The 15,583-nt window shown below is 36.9% G+C and overlaps 1 protein-coding gene across 5 annotated transcripts in view; it reads right to left on the reverse strand.

Moving 5' to 3' along the window:
* The window catches only part of zmp:0000001168 (signal-induced proliferation-associated protein 1), a 65,144-nt gene that overhangs the window by 22,572 nt on the left and 26,989 nt on the right, over window positions 1-15,583 (reverse strand). For all 5 annotated transcript variants that reach the window (XM_038289130.1, XM_038289132.1, XM_038289133.1 and 2 more), the window contains exons 2-6: window positions 11,951-13,544; window positions 8,215-8,339; window positions 7,939-8,127; window positions 5,274-5,448; window positions 4,910-5,013 (exon numbers count right to left, since the gene is read on the reverse strand). In XM_038289130.1, coding sequence (XP_038145058.1) covers window positions 4,910-5,013; window positions 5,274-5,448; window positions 7,939-8,127; window positions 8,215-8,339; window positions 11,951-13,067 — 1,710 coding nt within the window. In that variant the 5' untranslated portion in view covers window positions 13,068-13,544. The remainder of the gene's footprint in view (window positions 1-4,909; window positions 5,014-5,273; window positions 5,449-7,938; window positions 8,128-8,214; window positions 8,340-11,950; window positions 13,545-15,583) is intronic.

Consider the following 15,583-nt stretch of genomic DNA (forward strand, 5'->3'; position numbering starts at 1 on the left):
GGCGCTATAGAAATTAACTGAAATGAATTTAATAGGTTGGTTAAACACCAAACCCTGCTGGGATCCCTTTCAGTTGATACACTCAGAACAACACATGATTATTAGGGGCGTACCATCGAGGCCTCGCCCTCTCTGGCTAGTTTCTTCCTGCAGCAAAGGATAATTTCCATAATCTATCTGCATCTGTTGCTAGATTGAGGTTAGCAGTGCTCTGTGCCTGACTTCAGCTTTAGCTTATAGATTTTTAAATGTAATCAGTTCAGCTCTACTCTTTTTTTCAAAGCAACTGAATATTTAAATGTATCCTCCTTGATAAACTATGCTATTGGTGTTAAACAGTGGTTCTGTTACAGCTACTTGCAGGTGATCTCTGATATGATGGAAACACTAATTATTGCTCTGAGAACCAGAAAAAAAAAAAAAAATTAAACATTTTCTAGGCACCTTGGCCTCCTCTATCAAACCAAGCTTCGGAAACCTTGGCATGGTTTTGATTCTGTTATGTCAGTAGAGTCTTATTCTCACAGAGTAATATAAAAAGAAACTGCATCTTTCGGCTCACAAATAAGTTTCAAACCGTTATTTACTCTTGCCTTGACTATTCTAACAGCCTTTTTACATTTTTTTTTACAAGATTTTGGCCATCTCCAGCTGGTGCAGAGTGCTGCAACGAAATACAAGAAAAATAGCATATTACAGCAGTTTAAATCTCTCTACATTGGTTACCAATAATTACAGATTTCAGTTCACTTTTAGAGCCCAGAGTGGCCAAACTACAGCTTATATTGCCAATGTTTTCCACTTGTAGTATTGTGAGATCGTCCAGCCAAAGCCTGTTAATGGTTTGCTCCATCTTGATTCTGTTTAATCCCTAAAGAAGCATTTGAAGACCGTTGATCTGATGGTTGTTTTTTTTTTAACCAGTTTTATGTTTACATTTATGCTGTGCTTTAATTTTAGTTTTTGCTATATTTTCATACTGTGTTGTATCAGTTATTTTAATGTGAAGCACTTTCTGGTTCTTATTCTGTGAAACACCAAAGTAAAAACATATAAGGTCAACATTAACGGGGACAGGTGTCAGATAAAGAACTATAGAAATAGTTAACCAGAATGGCAATAAAACAGAATCTGAACCAACATAGAAAGGCACAAAAGTACAGAGCAAAAAAAGCTAAATGAAGGTAAACATACCAGACCAAACCATAAACAAAACTCCTTTTAACTCTGTCCAGTACGCAAGATAAACTGGATACATTTTTTTAGCCAAACAATTATTGCAGCACATTAGTTATGCTAAATATAAGATGCTGGTTGTTGGCAAGCTAAAAAAGCAGAACACGGGACTAACTCCTTATAACATGACTGTCTACAGTCATTTCCTGTAGGTTTAAAAGGTTTTTCTACTTTGACAACCCTGATTTACATTATTTCAATTCAGCAACAGCCTGTGGATATCCACCGCCATTACAATAGTTTTATTAGTAGGCCAGGCGCTGCAAAGGGCCAAAGAACAGCAGATGATTTAATTTAGGCTTTTTTTGAGCATGATTGGGGATTTTGGTGTGGCCAGTTAAGAGTTTAAGCAAGCATTAGCCGTTCACCTCCTTAGTAGCATGGTCAGAGCTAGAAGGGGGGCCAGGGGTGGCCATGGCCCACCCCTAAAGCCAGCCCAACCAGGTTATTTATTGTTCCTGTTGGAACATACTTTCCAGAACAAGCAGTTCACCTCTAAAGGGAGGAAGTAGTGATACTCTCACGTAGAAAGTTCTAGCTAACTTGATTTTTCAGTTGTTAGCATTAACAATAAAATGACAATAAAATGATATTCTAAACCCCTGGTTTTCAAAGTGGGGGCCGCCAGGGGGGCCACGGGAAGATGGAGAAAAAAAAAAAAAGTTATACATGAAATTATTTTATTGAATAAAAATAATTAAAATATTCCTGTCTGTGTATAACTGCATTATGAAAACCATTCATCTAAAGCTTACAAATAATATTTTCTGGCTGTATGTAAGACTAGAGTTTCCCACCCTTACTTGTGTGAGTCTGGCTTTTCCACTTTAAAATTACTGAACATTAAACACAGATCACGTTTGAATGCGAGGAATAACATGCGTATTGCTCTGACAGACATTAAACCCTGACTGGACAAACTGTAGAAGCCATCAGGCCCACTGCTCCCATTAGCATGGTATGTCTATGTATCTCATGTAGCCTACATTTGTTGTTAGGCTTGCATTATATAAAATGCCTGCATGTTTAATTTGGGACAAACCTTTATTTTGTCCACAAATCTTTCTGTTTTTGCAAGGTATAAAGAGGTTCGTCGTTTAAAAAAGGTTATTAAAATTAAAATGGTGGGCCTATGTTATTGTTACATTTTATTAATTAAATTAATGAATTGGTTTAATAAAATAGAATTGTGACTTCATCTTTACAAATTAAATGTGCTTTTATTTAGGTGGTTTGTTCACTCATTTTTTAATTCTGTCGCTGTAGCTTACACATGAGTTTTTACGCATGTTTCATATGAGGGGGGGCCTCAGCTGAAAATGTACTGGTGTAGGGGGGCCTTGGCAAGGTAAAGTTTGGGAATCCCTGTTCTAAAGCATTCAACGTGTACATTATGCTGAAACATAACCAATTTGGAAAACATCCATGTATAAATATGTGTGTAGGTTCATTGATTTATTTGGTAAATATGGATGTTTTGCTCATTTCTTGTTAATACAGTGTGATTAGTGCATCCTGAGCCCACACTTATTTTGGGACTCATCAGTTTATGGCCACCCCTAGTTGCACATTGGTTCATGCAATCTGCTGGTTTCTTTAGATGGAAAACCAATCTGACTGTATGATCTGGTTGAATTGTCTCTGTAAAATGCCTTGAGATGACATGTGTTGTGAATTGGTGCTATATACAGTAAATAAACTGAATTAAATTGAAATAGGAGCAACATCAAGCTAGCGCTAGCTATGTTCTACCTTCATATTTTGACCATAAAGTTGATTAGAACTGTTTTAATATAATATATTAATATAATATAATATAATACTGAGGATTTATTTAGCAATAGTCTGTGCATGTTTTGATAATTGGATTTTCACTGAATCATTAAAATATGTGACTTTCCTGTTTTTTTAAAACATAAAATAATCTGCAGAGTAACAAAAGTTGGATATTTAAGTACATAGTTAAAAGATTGACAAGCAGAGATAAAAAACAGCGTATCGACTAAATAAAGGTTAGGGCAAAGAAAACTATTTTAAAAAATGATGCGTCATTTTATCCGCATGATATCAGAAAAGCCTCAGCTTTTATAGGAGCTGTGATATAACAGACTGATGAATCATTTTTGGCAGCAAATACCGAGGTGAGGAAGGTGAAAATATGAAAGGGAAAATCAAGAAAGTTTTTTTTGTATTCCTTTTGTGGTGATTATAGGTTTTAAATGAATAAAAAATAAAAAAGAAATTTCTGTTACCACAAAAAATTTGACCAATTTAAAAAAATTCAAATCAATCACTTCCTTGGTGTGCTTCGTTATGTTAAAATAATAACCAAAACTTGTACATAGCAAAGCATCATAAAATCAAAAACTATCATTCGGGCCATAGATGACTGAAAAATTGAGCAAGCGGTGCAACTGACTCCCCTTTTTTAACATTAGGAGAAAAAAACAAACTCTCCCTTTTTCTGAACTATAGAAACCTGATCCCACCTTAAAGTGAAACAAACTATCTACCAACTCTGTATGTTTCCTAAATTTTCTCTGTGTTTTTGTAAAATAATCAGGTGACAATGATCGAGATCGCAGCTTATTGTTTCATCTAAAAAAAGTAATTTGATATTTCTGTTGTATTTTGATTTCAGAAAGCAAACATTAGTCATAAGACAAGAAGAAGCAATATGTTTTAAACATTGTCTATCATATAAAGAAAAGATCTAATGGGTTTGACTGTTAAACAATTAAAACTGCCTTTTGATGTTGTAAATGAGAGAAAAAACCCCACAGATTGCATATATATCTGAACAGGAAGGATGCTGCCTGTGAGGCAATATTGAAAACCGTGAAGGTGGCACTAATTATTTTATGATGTTTCAGAGCACAGAAGCTTTTTCTAAAGTGTTGGTTTGACAAAAAAAAAGGGATACTCCAACACAAAAAAGAGCAGGACCAATGTAATAGTGCATCTCCATATTCACAAGATGATTAAAAAGCTTATTTCTATAATATTATATAATAATAAAAATAAAAAATTGGGGTATTCTCTCCCAATAACATCAGTCGGTGCATCTGTGCCTCTTGACACAGGTTAATTCAGGTCAAGACTCATCCTATCTATAACATCCTATCTTTATGAAGTGGGATTTTCTGCAGTTACAGCGACCAAAACAAAGCTACTGAGCAGACTGGACATCAGGAGCACACTTTGTGTGTCATTGTCTTCGATAAGAAACAAGCTCAGGGCTCCCACTAATTCATCATAATGGTGAGTTCTATTTTCATGCAGTTTGTATCCGATTTTATGCCAGTCGTATCATTTTATTTGATCGTATTTAACCCCCACACTTTAAAGGCCGGTCCAAGAAAATATTGTCTGACATATAACCGGTCCGTGGCGCAAAAAAGGTTGGGAACCGCTGGTGTTGCTGATGATTGGTGCTGATGATAACATGACATTTTTGTAATTTAAATACTTGAATAATCTGAATAATTTTCTAAGAAACTAAATTTATAGACCTCTTTCAGAGTAAACCACAATCCTCCAGAGTAACTGAAATACACACTGAAATAATGTCACTTTTTGTTGGATGAATCTTGTTAGTTCTTCATTGCATTTAATACATTACCGGTAATTCATGGATAATATTTATGTCTAATATTAGTGAGGTCTGTCTCACCTGCTGTGTGTTGTTGGCTGTATAGGGAAGCATGGTGGAAACGTGAAACATGATCTCATAGTCCTGGTAGCGTGTGTAGAGGGAATGTGTTCCAGTGGAGTCAGCTGCATCGAAAAAACACGGAAAAGACAGGAGAGAGGAGTCAGTCATCATCTCCTAGATGAAACCACAAACTGTCACCGCCGGCTGAAATCTGAAGGGAATAAAGCTCAGAGATAAACAGCAGTGACTCAGTCATTAGTCAGATTACACATGGCGAGATAGGAGTTATCTCAGGCTTTCAGTGGGACACTGATGTCCCTCGGATACCGGCACTGCGACAAAGTGAGATGCAGCTAATAGATCGGGTGTGAATGTTGCTCACTCTTGTTGTCCAGCTGAGCTCGGTATTTCTCCCAGCCCTTCAGCCGCACACGCTCCCCAAGTAGATCCAGAAACTCCTCGAATGCCGGCCCAGAGCTCTCATTGTTGTACATGTCCTCCTCGGAGCTCTGTCCGGCGCGGCAGTACATCACTCCGACCTTCCTCTGAAAGTTCAGCTGCACAGAAAGAGAGAAATTAACATTTCTTAACAACTTTAGTGAATAATGTTTAGAAAAATACATACATACGTCTTTTTTAAGATTCTTACTTAATCAAAATCATAAATATTTTTGACAGCTTTAGCTTTTAAAAAAGAATCCTAAGATCTGAACAACTTATTCAATATAAATTTTCGTAAACTTTATTTTTGTGGCAAATATTGCAAATAATTTAGATTTATAAAGGTTTTTAAATCATTGCTAAAAAGAGTAATATTCCATTTATTTGAATTTACATATATTTAAATATATATTTAAATTAATCTTTTTTTAAATTATGTGTGTATTTTCCCTAATATTGAGCAAGTAAGTCAGGCAATTTGCTAATAAAATGAGATGATCTACATTTGAAAGAAGAGAAAAAAACAAACATCTCCATTATTCTTCCAAAAAAGTAAAAAAAAAAAATGAATGAATGACTCTGATCTGGATGACTGAGAACCTTCACCAGCATCTCCATTATCTTATTTCAGAGGCATAATATCCTATCATCTTGCTTTAAGGACAAAAATAGTAATTCCACTGGCAATTCATCTAATTTACCTGCTCAAATTAAAAGCAAATACATTTACTCAGTTTTTGCACTGTGGACATTTACTAAACAAAGAGTAATTAAGTACGACAACGTATCTCCATGATATACACTTAAATGACATCATCACCTGCTGCTCATATAGTACGATTTAATCAAGCACCAGAGTTTCCTGCAGGAAATAAGAAAAATCTGTACATTATGAATAGATTCTAGTAGTTTGCTTAAGTCATTCGAAAGCCGGTTAAGATCTGTATTTACCTGCAAGATTTGCTTTTTTTCCGAAGTGAAGCATAGAATTATCTAGAGAGGTTGGTTAAATTCGTTGTTGTAATTACTAGAAAACTTTTTTCAGTTTTATATTTCTGTATTTGTGCTGCTATATGCTTGGGCTGCTGGAGGACATAGGGACAACTTTTCCTCATTTTGGTTCATTGTAATTCTGTTTTTCCATGCAGCAGTTAAGCTCCACTTATAACTTTATGTTCTTTCTGCCTTTTCCTGTCACAGTAGCTTCATCTGTTGTGCTCTCTTTCATGCTTTGACATGAGAATTGGCTTGGAGCTCCTCCTTGTTGTGTCTTTCCTAGATGGATCCACCTGTGGAACTAGTTAACAGTTACCTTTTGCATATCTGCTTGTTTTTTTGTGTCTACTTCTATCTTTTTAATTCCCAGTTGGCCTTCTGTTAAAAGGCCAGGATCTGCTCTTGCTTAGAAAATCAATCAGGCTATTTTCATTTATCTAAGATTCTAAGACTTGTTTAAATGGGATTTTTTTCTTTCAGATACAAATTTAGTTCATTTAAAGTTTCCATAATCTCTTGACTGCTATAAATTGGAGGTTACGGTTATATACAGTAAAAAGGACATACTGTTATTGTAATAGTTTAACCTGTTCTATCATAAATACTTTATCTACTGTCAGAAATGACCACATTCTATATGCTTTATGTAAGTAAGTGATAAGTCTATAAAACAAAATGAATTTGGAAATAACTTTATATTATGGTCTGTGTGACTTACATGATGGTAAATAGTAAAATATTTACTCAGAGTTTAATTAGCCTGTTTTATCCCATACTGTTTTTTTTCTTGAGTAATTTTGGATGGCAATTTTTTGACACTCTGCCTACCACTAAAATTCTGACATATTTCTTAAACTAGAAAACAAAATGGTTTAACGTTTTAGCTTTACACAGGCATCCAAAATTTGCACAAAGACCATATATCTGCTTATTTTAGGCAGAAACTACTTCTAAAACCCTCTGGGTTTAGCTGGTTAAATGTGTGTCGTCAGCATCTCAGGTCTAATGTTAATTCCTTAGTCAGCACCCCTCAGCCACCTGTTAAAAGCTGCAACACTAAACCCTAGTCCTTACTCCTTCTCTCTATTTATCTGAAGGTCCTGACTGATAAACTTTGAAGATCTAGAAATTTCTGGATCAGCTGAGTGCCTGTCAACAGGAAGTCATGTTTTCTTAACCACCGACCTAGAGTAAAAATAACCGCCCTCTCCAGTCCACACCACTTTAAATTTATAGCTTTCCACATCTACTGGGCAATAAACCTCTTTTGAAGGTCGGTGGGGTGTTTGGTTTGGCTATAGAGACCAAAAAATGTTTGGGTGAGGCTTTTAAGTCTATAAAACACTTTACCAATGATGCTGTTGTTAGTTTCAAACTAAGCCAATGTTTCCCTGCAACTGGTACCAGTGCATTACTCAGATTGATAAAAAGATAGTTGACTGTTCAAACAACGGTGTCAGACACTGTTGAATACACTTATTTCAGGAAAAAACGGACTTCTGTATGTTTCATTTTTTGCAGTGTAATGCTGGTTTAATCACTGCACCTCAGGCTACCCTGTCAGAGTCCCTTGTAGCAGCGTCTGGTATCCCAGCTGTGGCGTTACTCACCCCCTGTTCGTCCAGCTTGAGCAGCGTGTCCCGGACCTTTGGGGAGTTGGAAGCCAAGCGGAGGCAGTGCAGGTTGAGCTCAGGCATGATGAACTCCAGCAGCCTCTTGGGGGACAGGCCCCTTGGGGTTGCGTGACGAGCTGCAGAGGGAACAGACTCTTCCAGGATAGAGCCTCTCAGTGTCTTCATCTGAGTGGTAAATCCAGCTAATTAGCTTCACAAACCTTTGATCTGAAGAAAGTTTGTGACGGGATGGCAATAAATGTCAAGGTTTACCTCTGTGGTGCGGAAGATGATTCTGTAATTGTACTGAGCCCCACTGGATCCCTCTTTCTCATCTCGACGGAAGCTGATAGCCACTGGGCCGAGGCGATCGTCAATCCCAAAGAAGTTCTGGTGTTCTGTTAGGAAAATCCAGTTACATAAATACTGGTGCATTAAGGGAAATTGAAACATCCCTCTTCAAAGAAAAAAAAACCCTCAAAAATCTTGATGATGCAGTAACAGAACAGATTAATCCAAAACCAGTTAAATGCTAAATCACACAGGTAGAAAAGCTGCAGCATGTAAACACAAAACAAATAAAATTACTAAGACTAAAGGCATAAAAAATTCATGATGGACTTAAAAAAAATACTTTTCTTTTTATTCCAGACATCCACATTGAAAACTTTCACAAACCAACAGAAGGAACTATCCCCCATATCTTATTGAATAAAAGCTAAATATTTAAACACAGAGGCTAATTTAAGCAGGGCCTGAGGGAGAGTGAGTGCACAATGAATCAACATCCGTGACATCAAAGTGCTTTATCCATAATGCACCGAGGAGGAAAAGATTATCCATCAACAATGAAAGGATGGCAAAGAAAACATGCACCATTTATCTCAAAAGTTAATACCAAAATCACTCTAAATTTATAATGCACACTATTAAAGCAGTTCTATGTGCATCATCATAGTCATCACAATGTTGTTGCCAGATCTGTTGTCCTCTCATTTCAGGTTTTTAAACTATTGGGATGTTTTCCCTCTTTTTTAATGTATTTATTTCTGCTTTTAGCCTGTTTAATTGGCCCTCTGGAATAATTAAAGTTTTTCTTTAAGTTTTTCTCTATCCTATCCTATTCCATTCTTTTCTATTCTATTCCATTCCATTTAATTCTTCTATTTCTATTCTACTCCACTCTACTATTCCATATCATTCCATTCCATTCTATTCATACCTTCAGCAATATGATTAAAACCAAAAGGTTTACATTAAAACAAAGAAGATGGTACTAGATTTGTTCACCCATCAAATATAACCAGGTTAGTCAGTTTAAAAGAATGGTGCTTGCTGATTGGTAGAACCCTAACCTAAATGAACAAGGGCTGAATCGGTGCACAGTCACATTATATGACACGTTTTAAATTTATTCAATAATAGCACACTATGGTTGCATGGTTACAATGTGTAAAAATAATAAACAAAGTCCAAGATCCAATGTGAAAAAACTCAAGAAACATTTGATTCTGAGAGGGATTAGAATCGAAAAGTGCTTCAAAGTTAATGGATATGTGAGAAAACGTCCTTATTAATACTGATACTGGTAATAGCAATGCTTTTCTTAGTCCCTACAGTCTAAGTACAAACAACATTATAAGTAGATTGATGGAAATAAACAGAGAGAAGAAGGGAACAATTTTCAGTCACAGCCACTAGAATCCAGAAGAAGCTCAATAATGCCGAGGAAATAACCTGTTTATGCTTTTTATTTGTGATCATTCCAATGAAAAAGTTTCGGTCCATGACGTTATTTTATTTTTATTAAAATATTTCTTACCTTCAGGCTGTGTCACTGTTTGTGTTTGTTAGAAACAGGACTTTTTTCCCCTAAATGTTCTGATAAGAAGCTCTGAGGAAGATTAACTAGAATGTAGAGTTCATGTTGATCAGTTTATTTAATTAACATCAGTCACTCTTTGACCACACAGAGCTGTAAGAAATCATAGGATTATGTAGCTGCATCCACTGCAGGCATCTGAGTTCCTGATAGTTTTGTGGTGCTGCCAGCAGAGGGCGCATGTCTGTTTATGTCTGCTCATTGCGCCCCGTGCTGGAATTCCACTTAGGCTCAAAAAGGGTCTAAAATCTACCAGGACGGACGTTTACTATATATAACCTTATTCTATCATTATCAAATTTTTTTGGGACTTTTTTCTGTTGTATAACCATGTAATGTGACTATGCCCCTTTAAACTGAGAATAATTATAATAACTAACAGTAGTGTTGTGCCCATATACTTTACGGTAATGGGATGGAGACCTTTAAATCTAAAAGACTTACTCCTGTTACTTATTTTAAACCATGTTTCACTCTTGCATCTTACTTGGGGAAAAAAAGGAGTATCATAATGTTCCACCACAATGTTCTAAAATCTTAAACCTTTATAAAGAGTAAATGTAATCCTTTGTGGAAGATTTCTTTTAGTAAGAAATAACTATTTTTGCATAATTATTGGTACTTTTGCTGTTATGGTTCCTTAGTCTGGACAACTTTCTATTATCAATGGTATATAACTTGTTTTTCCCTTTAATGTTTCAAATGGTTGGAGCAGAAGGTTATGAATATCTTAGGGTATTCCGCTTTACACAATCTCTAAAGGTTCTCCTGAATCCTGGATATAGACGTATAGATATAGATGACCATGAAAGAAGGTTGATTTGTCTTTCTTGAGGTTAGTCTGGGTTGATTCAGCTAAATGATTGAGATCGTTATGCAAAAAGAAATGAAGATGACTTTTGTTTTTTATTTTAAGATTTTTCATACTATCACTTTTTTAAGAGTCCATAATGACATGCTCTACTTGTACTTAGAAGTGACCGAGTGACCCACATTTCTTCCTTCATGGTGCCCATCTTCATTAAGATCCAAAATTCAAGATTAAACTCAGAATTCTGAGAATAAAGTCAGAATTCTGAGAATAAAGTCAGAATTCTGAGAAAACTTTAGAATTCTGAGATTAAAATCAGAATTCTGACTTTTTCCCATATTAAACTGAAATAATAATAATATAATTAGTTCACTTTTTTTATTTTTTCAGTGGCCCTAATCCTCTTCAGTTCATATGTTTTAGAATTACAATCTTTTAAAAAGCTATTGGAGATCGATTTTTGTTTTACACAACCAGTTTTGGATACACAAAACCCTCAAAACAAGCAGCGGTTTAATGACACACATAGAACACAGTTGAACTACAAAATATAGGTAACTGATTTTAATGACTTATTAAAAAAGAAAAAAAAATGCATTCATTTATTGTGGAAGAATGATTCAACTCCAACTATTAAGGATTTTCTTGGAGCAATTGGCCTAATTTTTACCTCTGGATAAGCTAACCTGGGATAAATATAACTGTGCTTATCGTTTGATCTCTGGATGCCTTTACTTCATGGCTTGGAGAGTCTGAGTGTGTATATTGCATGTGGATCTCTTTATTTTATAATATGCTATATTATGTTGAAGTTGCTGCCTGTTGCACTTAGTGCATAGATATACAGTTACTTGTTTTCTATTTTATTCTTATTTTTGTGTTTGATTGCATGTTTGTTTTTGTTTTGTCTTAGGAGGTAGTGAGTGTTGCACCATAGAAAACCTGTAAGATTTGAGGTCTACTCTTAGTTTGTATAATTTTGTATTTCCCTTTGTGAAATAAAAATGAAGTCAAAAAAGGAAATGCTTTCTGTGACCGAAACAAACCTTTAAGATTTAAGTTTTTGTCAAGAATGTAGCTTAAATTCAAATATCTGCTCAGTTTGTTAATATTGAATTCAAAAAGAATACTGCTGTTTTCCTGTGACCTACGACCTGATAAGATTATTAAGACTTGACACCTTTTTTCTCAGACCTGAAAACGTTTTTCTTCTAACCCACAGACGTCCTTAATATAAAACATACACTGGTACAGACTAGTCACACTTAAATCACACTTAAATCTCTCCCCCATAAACTCTGCAGGGTCTCACATACCTTTCAGGTAGAAGTATTTGCGATAGTAATGCGCTCCCAGATCTGCATGCTCAATGAAGAAGTTGCTCTTCCCCTGCAGCTGGATATTGCTCTCCCTGGGCTCCTCCAAGACAGACACTGCATCATTAGGGGTCCGCAGACTTGACCAGAGCTCCCTCCTGCCAGGCGATCGGCCCAAGCCCACCTGCTCCTCGCCTCCCGTCTCATTACGGAAGTGTGGACAGCTTAGGAGCAGCTCATTATCGTTGCCATCACCTTCGTCTAGCAGCAGCGACTGCTCCTGGTCATCCGTGTTTCCTCCGCTGCCTCCCCCTCCCTGTGCTGGTGAGGCGGGTGTGGACTGGGCGAGGGGGCGGAGCTGGGAGGCGGCCGAAGCCCCTGAGGTGATGTTCTTCTTCCGTCCGATGCTGTCTCTGTTTGTGGCCACCTCTGTGAGGTCGAACAGGATGCTCTGAACGTCGTAGTGGGCAAAGTTCCTCACCCACGCTCCACCTCCGAGCTGCTCGTACGGACCAGGTTGAGAGATTTGAGGAGGCAAAGGTTTCGACTTTTTATTAAGACCTTCGGGCTTTGGCGGCTTGGCAGGTTTTGGGGAGTCTCCAATAGGCCTGGGAAGGTCTCTGAAGAACCCATCAGGCTCTGGAGGGTTTCCCTCCAATCCTAAAAGCAGAAAAGGGTCTTTAAATCGGAGAGCACTCGGACTCAGGGGCCCCTGGTTCTCTCCACCCGGCTCCTGGGCTTGAGTTTGTCTCTCCAGTGACGACAGGCTGCCGTACTCCCTATGCAGATGCATCCCTGAGTCTCCCTGAGGCCCCGTACCCACTTTCTCACCAACTGCACGGATTACTTTCCCTCCTGTTTTCCCAGAGGAGTCCAAGTCCCCCAGGGTAACATCACTGTTGCTTCTTTGCATGATCGGGCCCCGCCCCACCGATCGCAGATTTAACCCCACGCGGCTCGGAGTGAGGCTGCAGTCTGCATCGGCGCCGTCCCCGGGCCTCCTGGGGGGCCACTCCACCACTCCCGCTTCCCGCTTGGGGTCAAAATTGACGGTGGCGAGGGGGGGGCGCATGTTCTGACGGCGGAACTTGCGAATAAAAAGGTCGTCTGACTGCATGGTGCCTGAGAAATGTAAACCTAATCTAACAATCTTCTCCCCGGAGCTTTCCGCTGCAGACAGTTAATTTTTTTTTCTGGTGTCAGAGGTGCTGGTGTGAAACTGGGATGCTGAGTATGAAAATGGAAAATCCAGCTAAGTGAAAGCAACTATTATTTTCTCATTCACACCACTTAAGTTGGAGGAAGCTTCTTGACTTCTGGGCTCTCACAGGTGTCTCTGAGGGACGCCACACTTTGTCACTGAGTTCTTGAGAGGGAATGATGAAGAAGGAAGGGAATCCACACTGTTGGTTGCTGGAGGGGTCCATCCACGTGTGCAGATGTGTATTTAGGTTGAGTTAAACATACAGGGATCATCACTGGAGCCGGTCTCTTTGCCCTCTGGGTTAAAGAGGCGCTCTCTGTATCAAAGTGTCAAACATGGCATCCATTGCTGTGCGCTGGCCAGTGCCTGCAGCCGTCATCTGTAGACCACCTATGGTAATGAACACAAGAAAGAAATATCTTTTTAAACCTTGTACCCATATTTATCATTAAATTGTTGTATTACTAGAGTGCCACATTTATAAAGTAATTTTTCTTCAAATAAGAGCATTTTTCCATGTATTGCACAGCCGCTGGAAGTACTTTTGAACAATGTGAATTTTTTTTTTGTTATTTTTGGGACAAAGACCTCTGAGCCTATAGGCCTATTTAAAATCCAATAAAATGAATAAGTAAATAGATTGAAATTCACTACTTTATTGTCATATACACTTCAACGCACGCAACCAGTATCTGTAACACACAGACATCATCAGTTCTCAAAACTTTAATACTCTCATTACTCATCAGTTCTCAAAGTGAATATATGCGCTATTAATTAAACTTCACAATAACACTATAACAACATAGATTTGGTCAGCTGGCCTGAACCTGAGTCACTTTGTTTATGTCACACGTGACTCTATAAGCTCCAAGATCCTTTTACGCAAACCACAAGGAAATAATTATATTATTATACTATTTAAACATTATCGAACAGTTCTCCATTACACAGAAAACACAAGATCAAAATAACACTCTAACATACTATGTTCAAACTGCACAAATAGATATAAAAGTATATTTAAATCACTGGATGCAAACTATGGGTACTTCAACATACCAGAAAGTAGATTTCTCATCTCAATCAAAATATTTATTTTATACTGAGAGGCTTAAAAGTTTATTCAAATCGATTCAAAACTTCCAAGTGCGCATCTGACAACTTCTAAAGAAACTTGTTATCACAGGTATGGATTAAGGGAAAAGTCTGGTCAGCAAGGAATAACCAGTGGGTCAATAATTACACCTAAAACTAGTACACTCGTGGTGATTCAATGAATTTAGCGTTAATCAGTAAAAAAAAAAAAAGGAATAATAATTTTTTTTATCGCAATCACTGAGTCCGGGACCCTTCCGTTTCTGCCCAAATACAGTAACACCTCACTCCTGACATCTTCCGACCGTGACGTTGCAGTGCGGTAAGCCGAGCTCCATTCTCCCCGCTTTACAAGCAAAATCAATGGGAACTACTCAACACATCTGCAATTGACAACAATTATTTTAGATTTCGAGAAAACTTCATAAATTCTCTCCAAATCTCAAATAACTATAGTTAAATAACTATAGCTATATAACTATAGCTAAATAACTATAGCTAAATAACTATAGCTATATAACTATAGCTATATAACTATAGCTATATAACAATAGCTATATAACTATAGCTAAATAACTATAGCTAAATAACTATAGCTATATAACTAAAGCTATATAACTATAGCTAAATAACTATAGCTAAATAACTATAGCTATATAACTAAAGCTATATAACTATAGCTAAATAACTATAGCTAAATAACTATAGCTATATAACTAAAGCTAAATAACTAAAGCTATATAACTATAGCTAAATAACTATAGCTAAATAACTATAGCTAAATAACTAAAGCTATATAACTATAGCTATATAACTAAAGCTATATAACTATAGCTAAATAACTATAGCTAAATAACTATAGCCAAATAACTATAGCTATATAACTAAAGCTATATAACTATAGCTAAATAACTATAGCTAAATAACTATAGCTATATAACTAAAGCTAAATAACTAAAGCTATATAACTAAAGCTATATAACTAGAGGTAAATAACTATAGCTAAATTCAAAAGAGCTATAGTTAAACAGACAATGCCCACATGCATGGCAGCTGGATGTTGCAATATAAAAGTAAAAAAGTAAAAAAAAACATTATTAAAGTGAGTTATTTCATCTTTCCAATTCCTGGTCCACTACAGGTTCATCATTGAATTGCCAACTTGAGGAGGGAGGACTTGCCATCAAACCTCTGGCCAGAGAGAAAATACGTCATTTATCTGTTACTCTCTGCTTTGCATAGTGCACTGGTCATCGCCATCATGGATAATAGCGCGTTGTGACAAACACCAGCACAGCATTGGGACTTGCTCAACAGCCGATACCGCACAA

This window comes from Cyprinodon tularosa, unplaced genomic scaffold, assembly GCF_016077235.1.
Source record: "Cyprinodon tularosa strain WSP-4 unplaced genomic scaffold, ASM1607723v1 ctg263, whole genome shotgun sequence".
NCBI classification, from domain to species: Eukaryota; Metazoa; Chordata; class Actinopteri; order Cyprinodontiformes; family Cyprinodontidae; genus Cyprinodon; species Cyprinodon tularosa.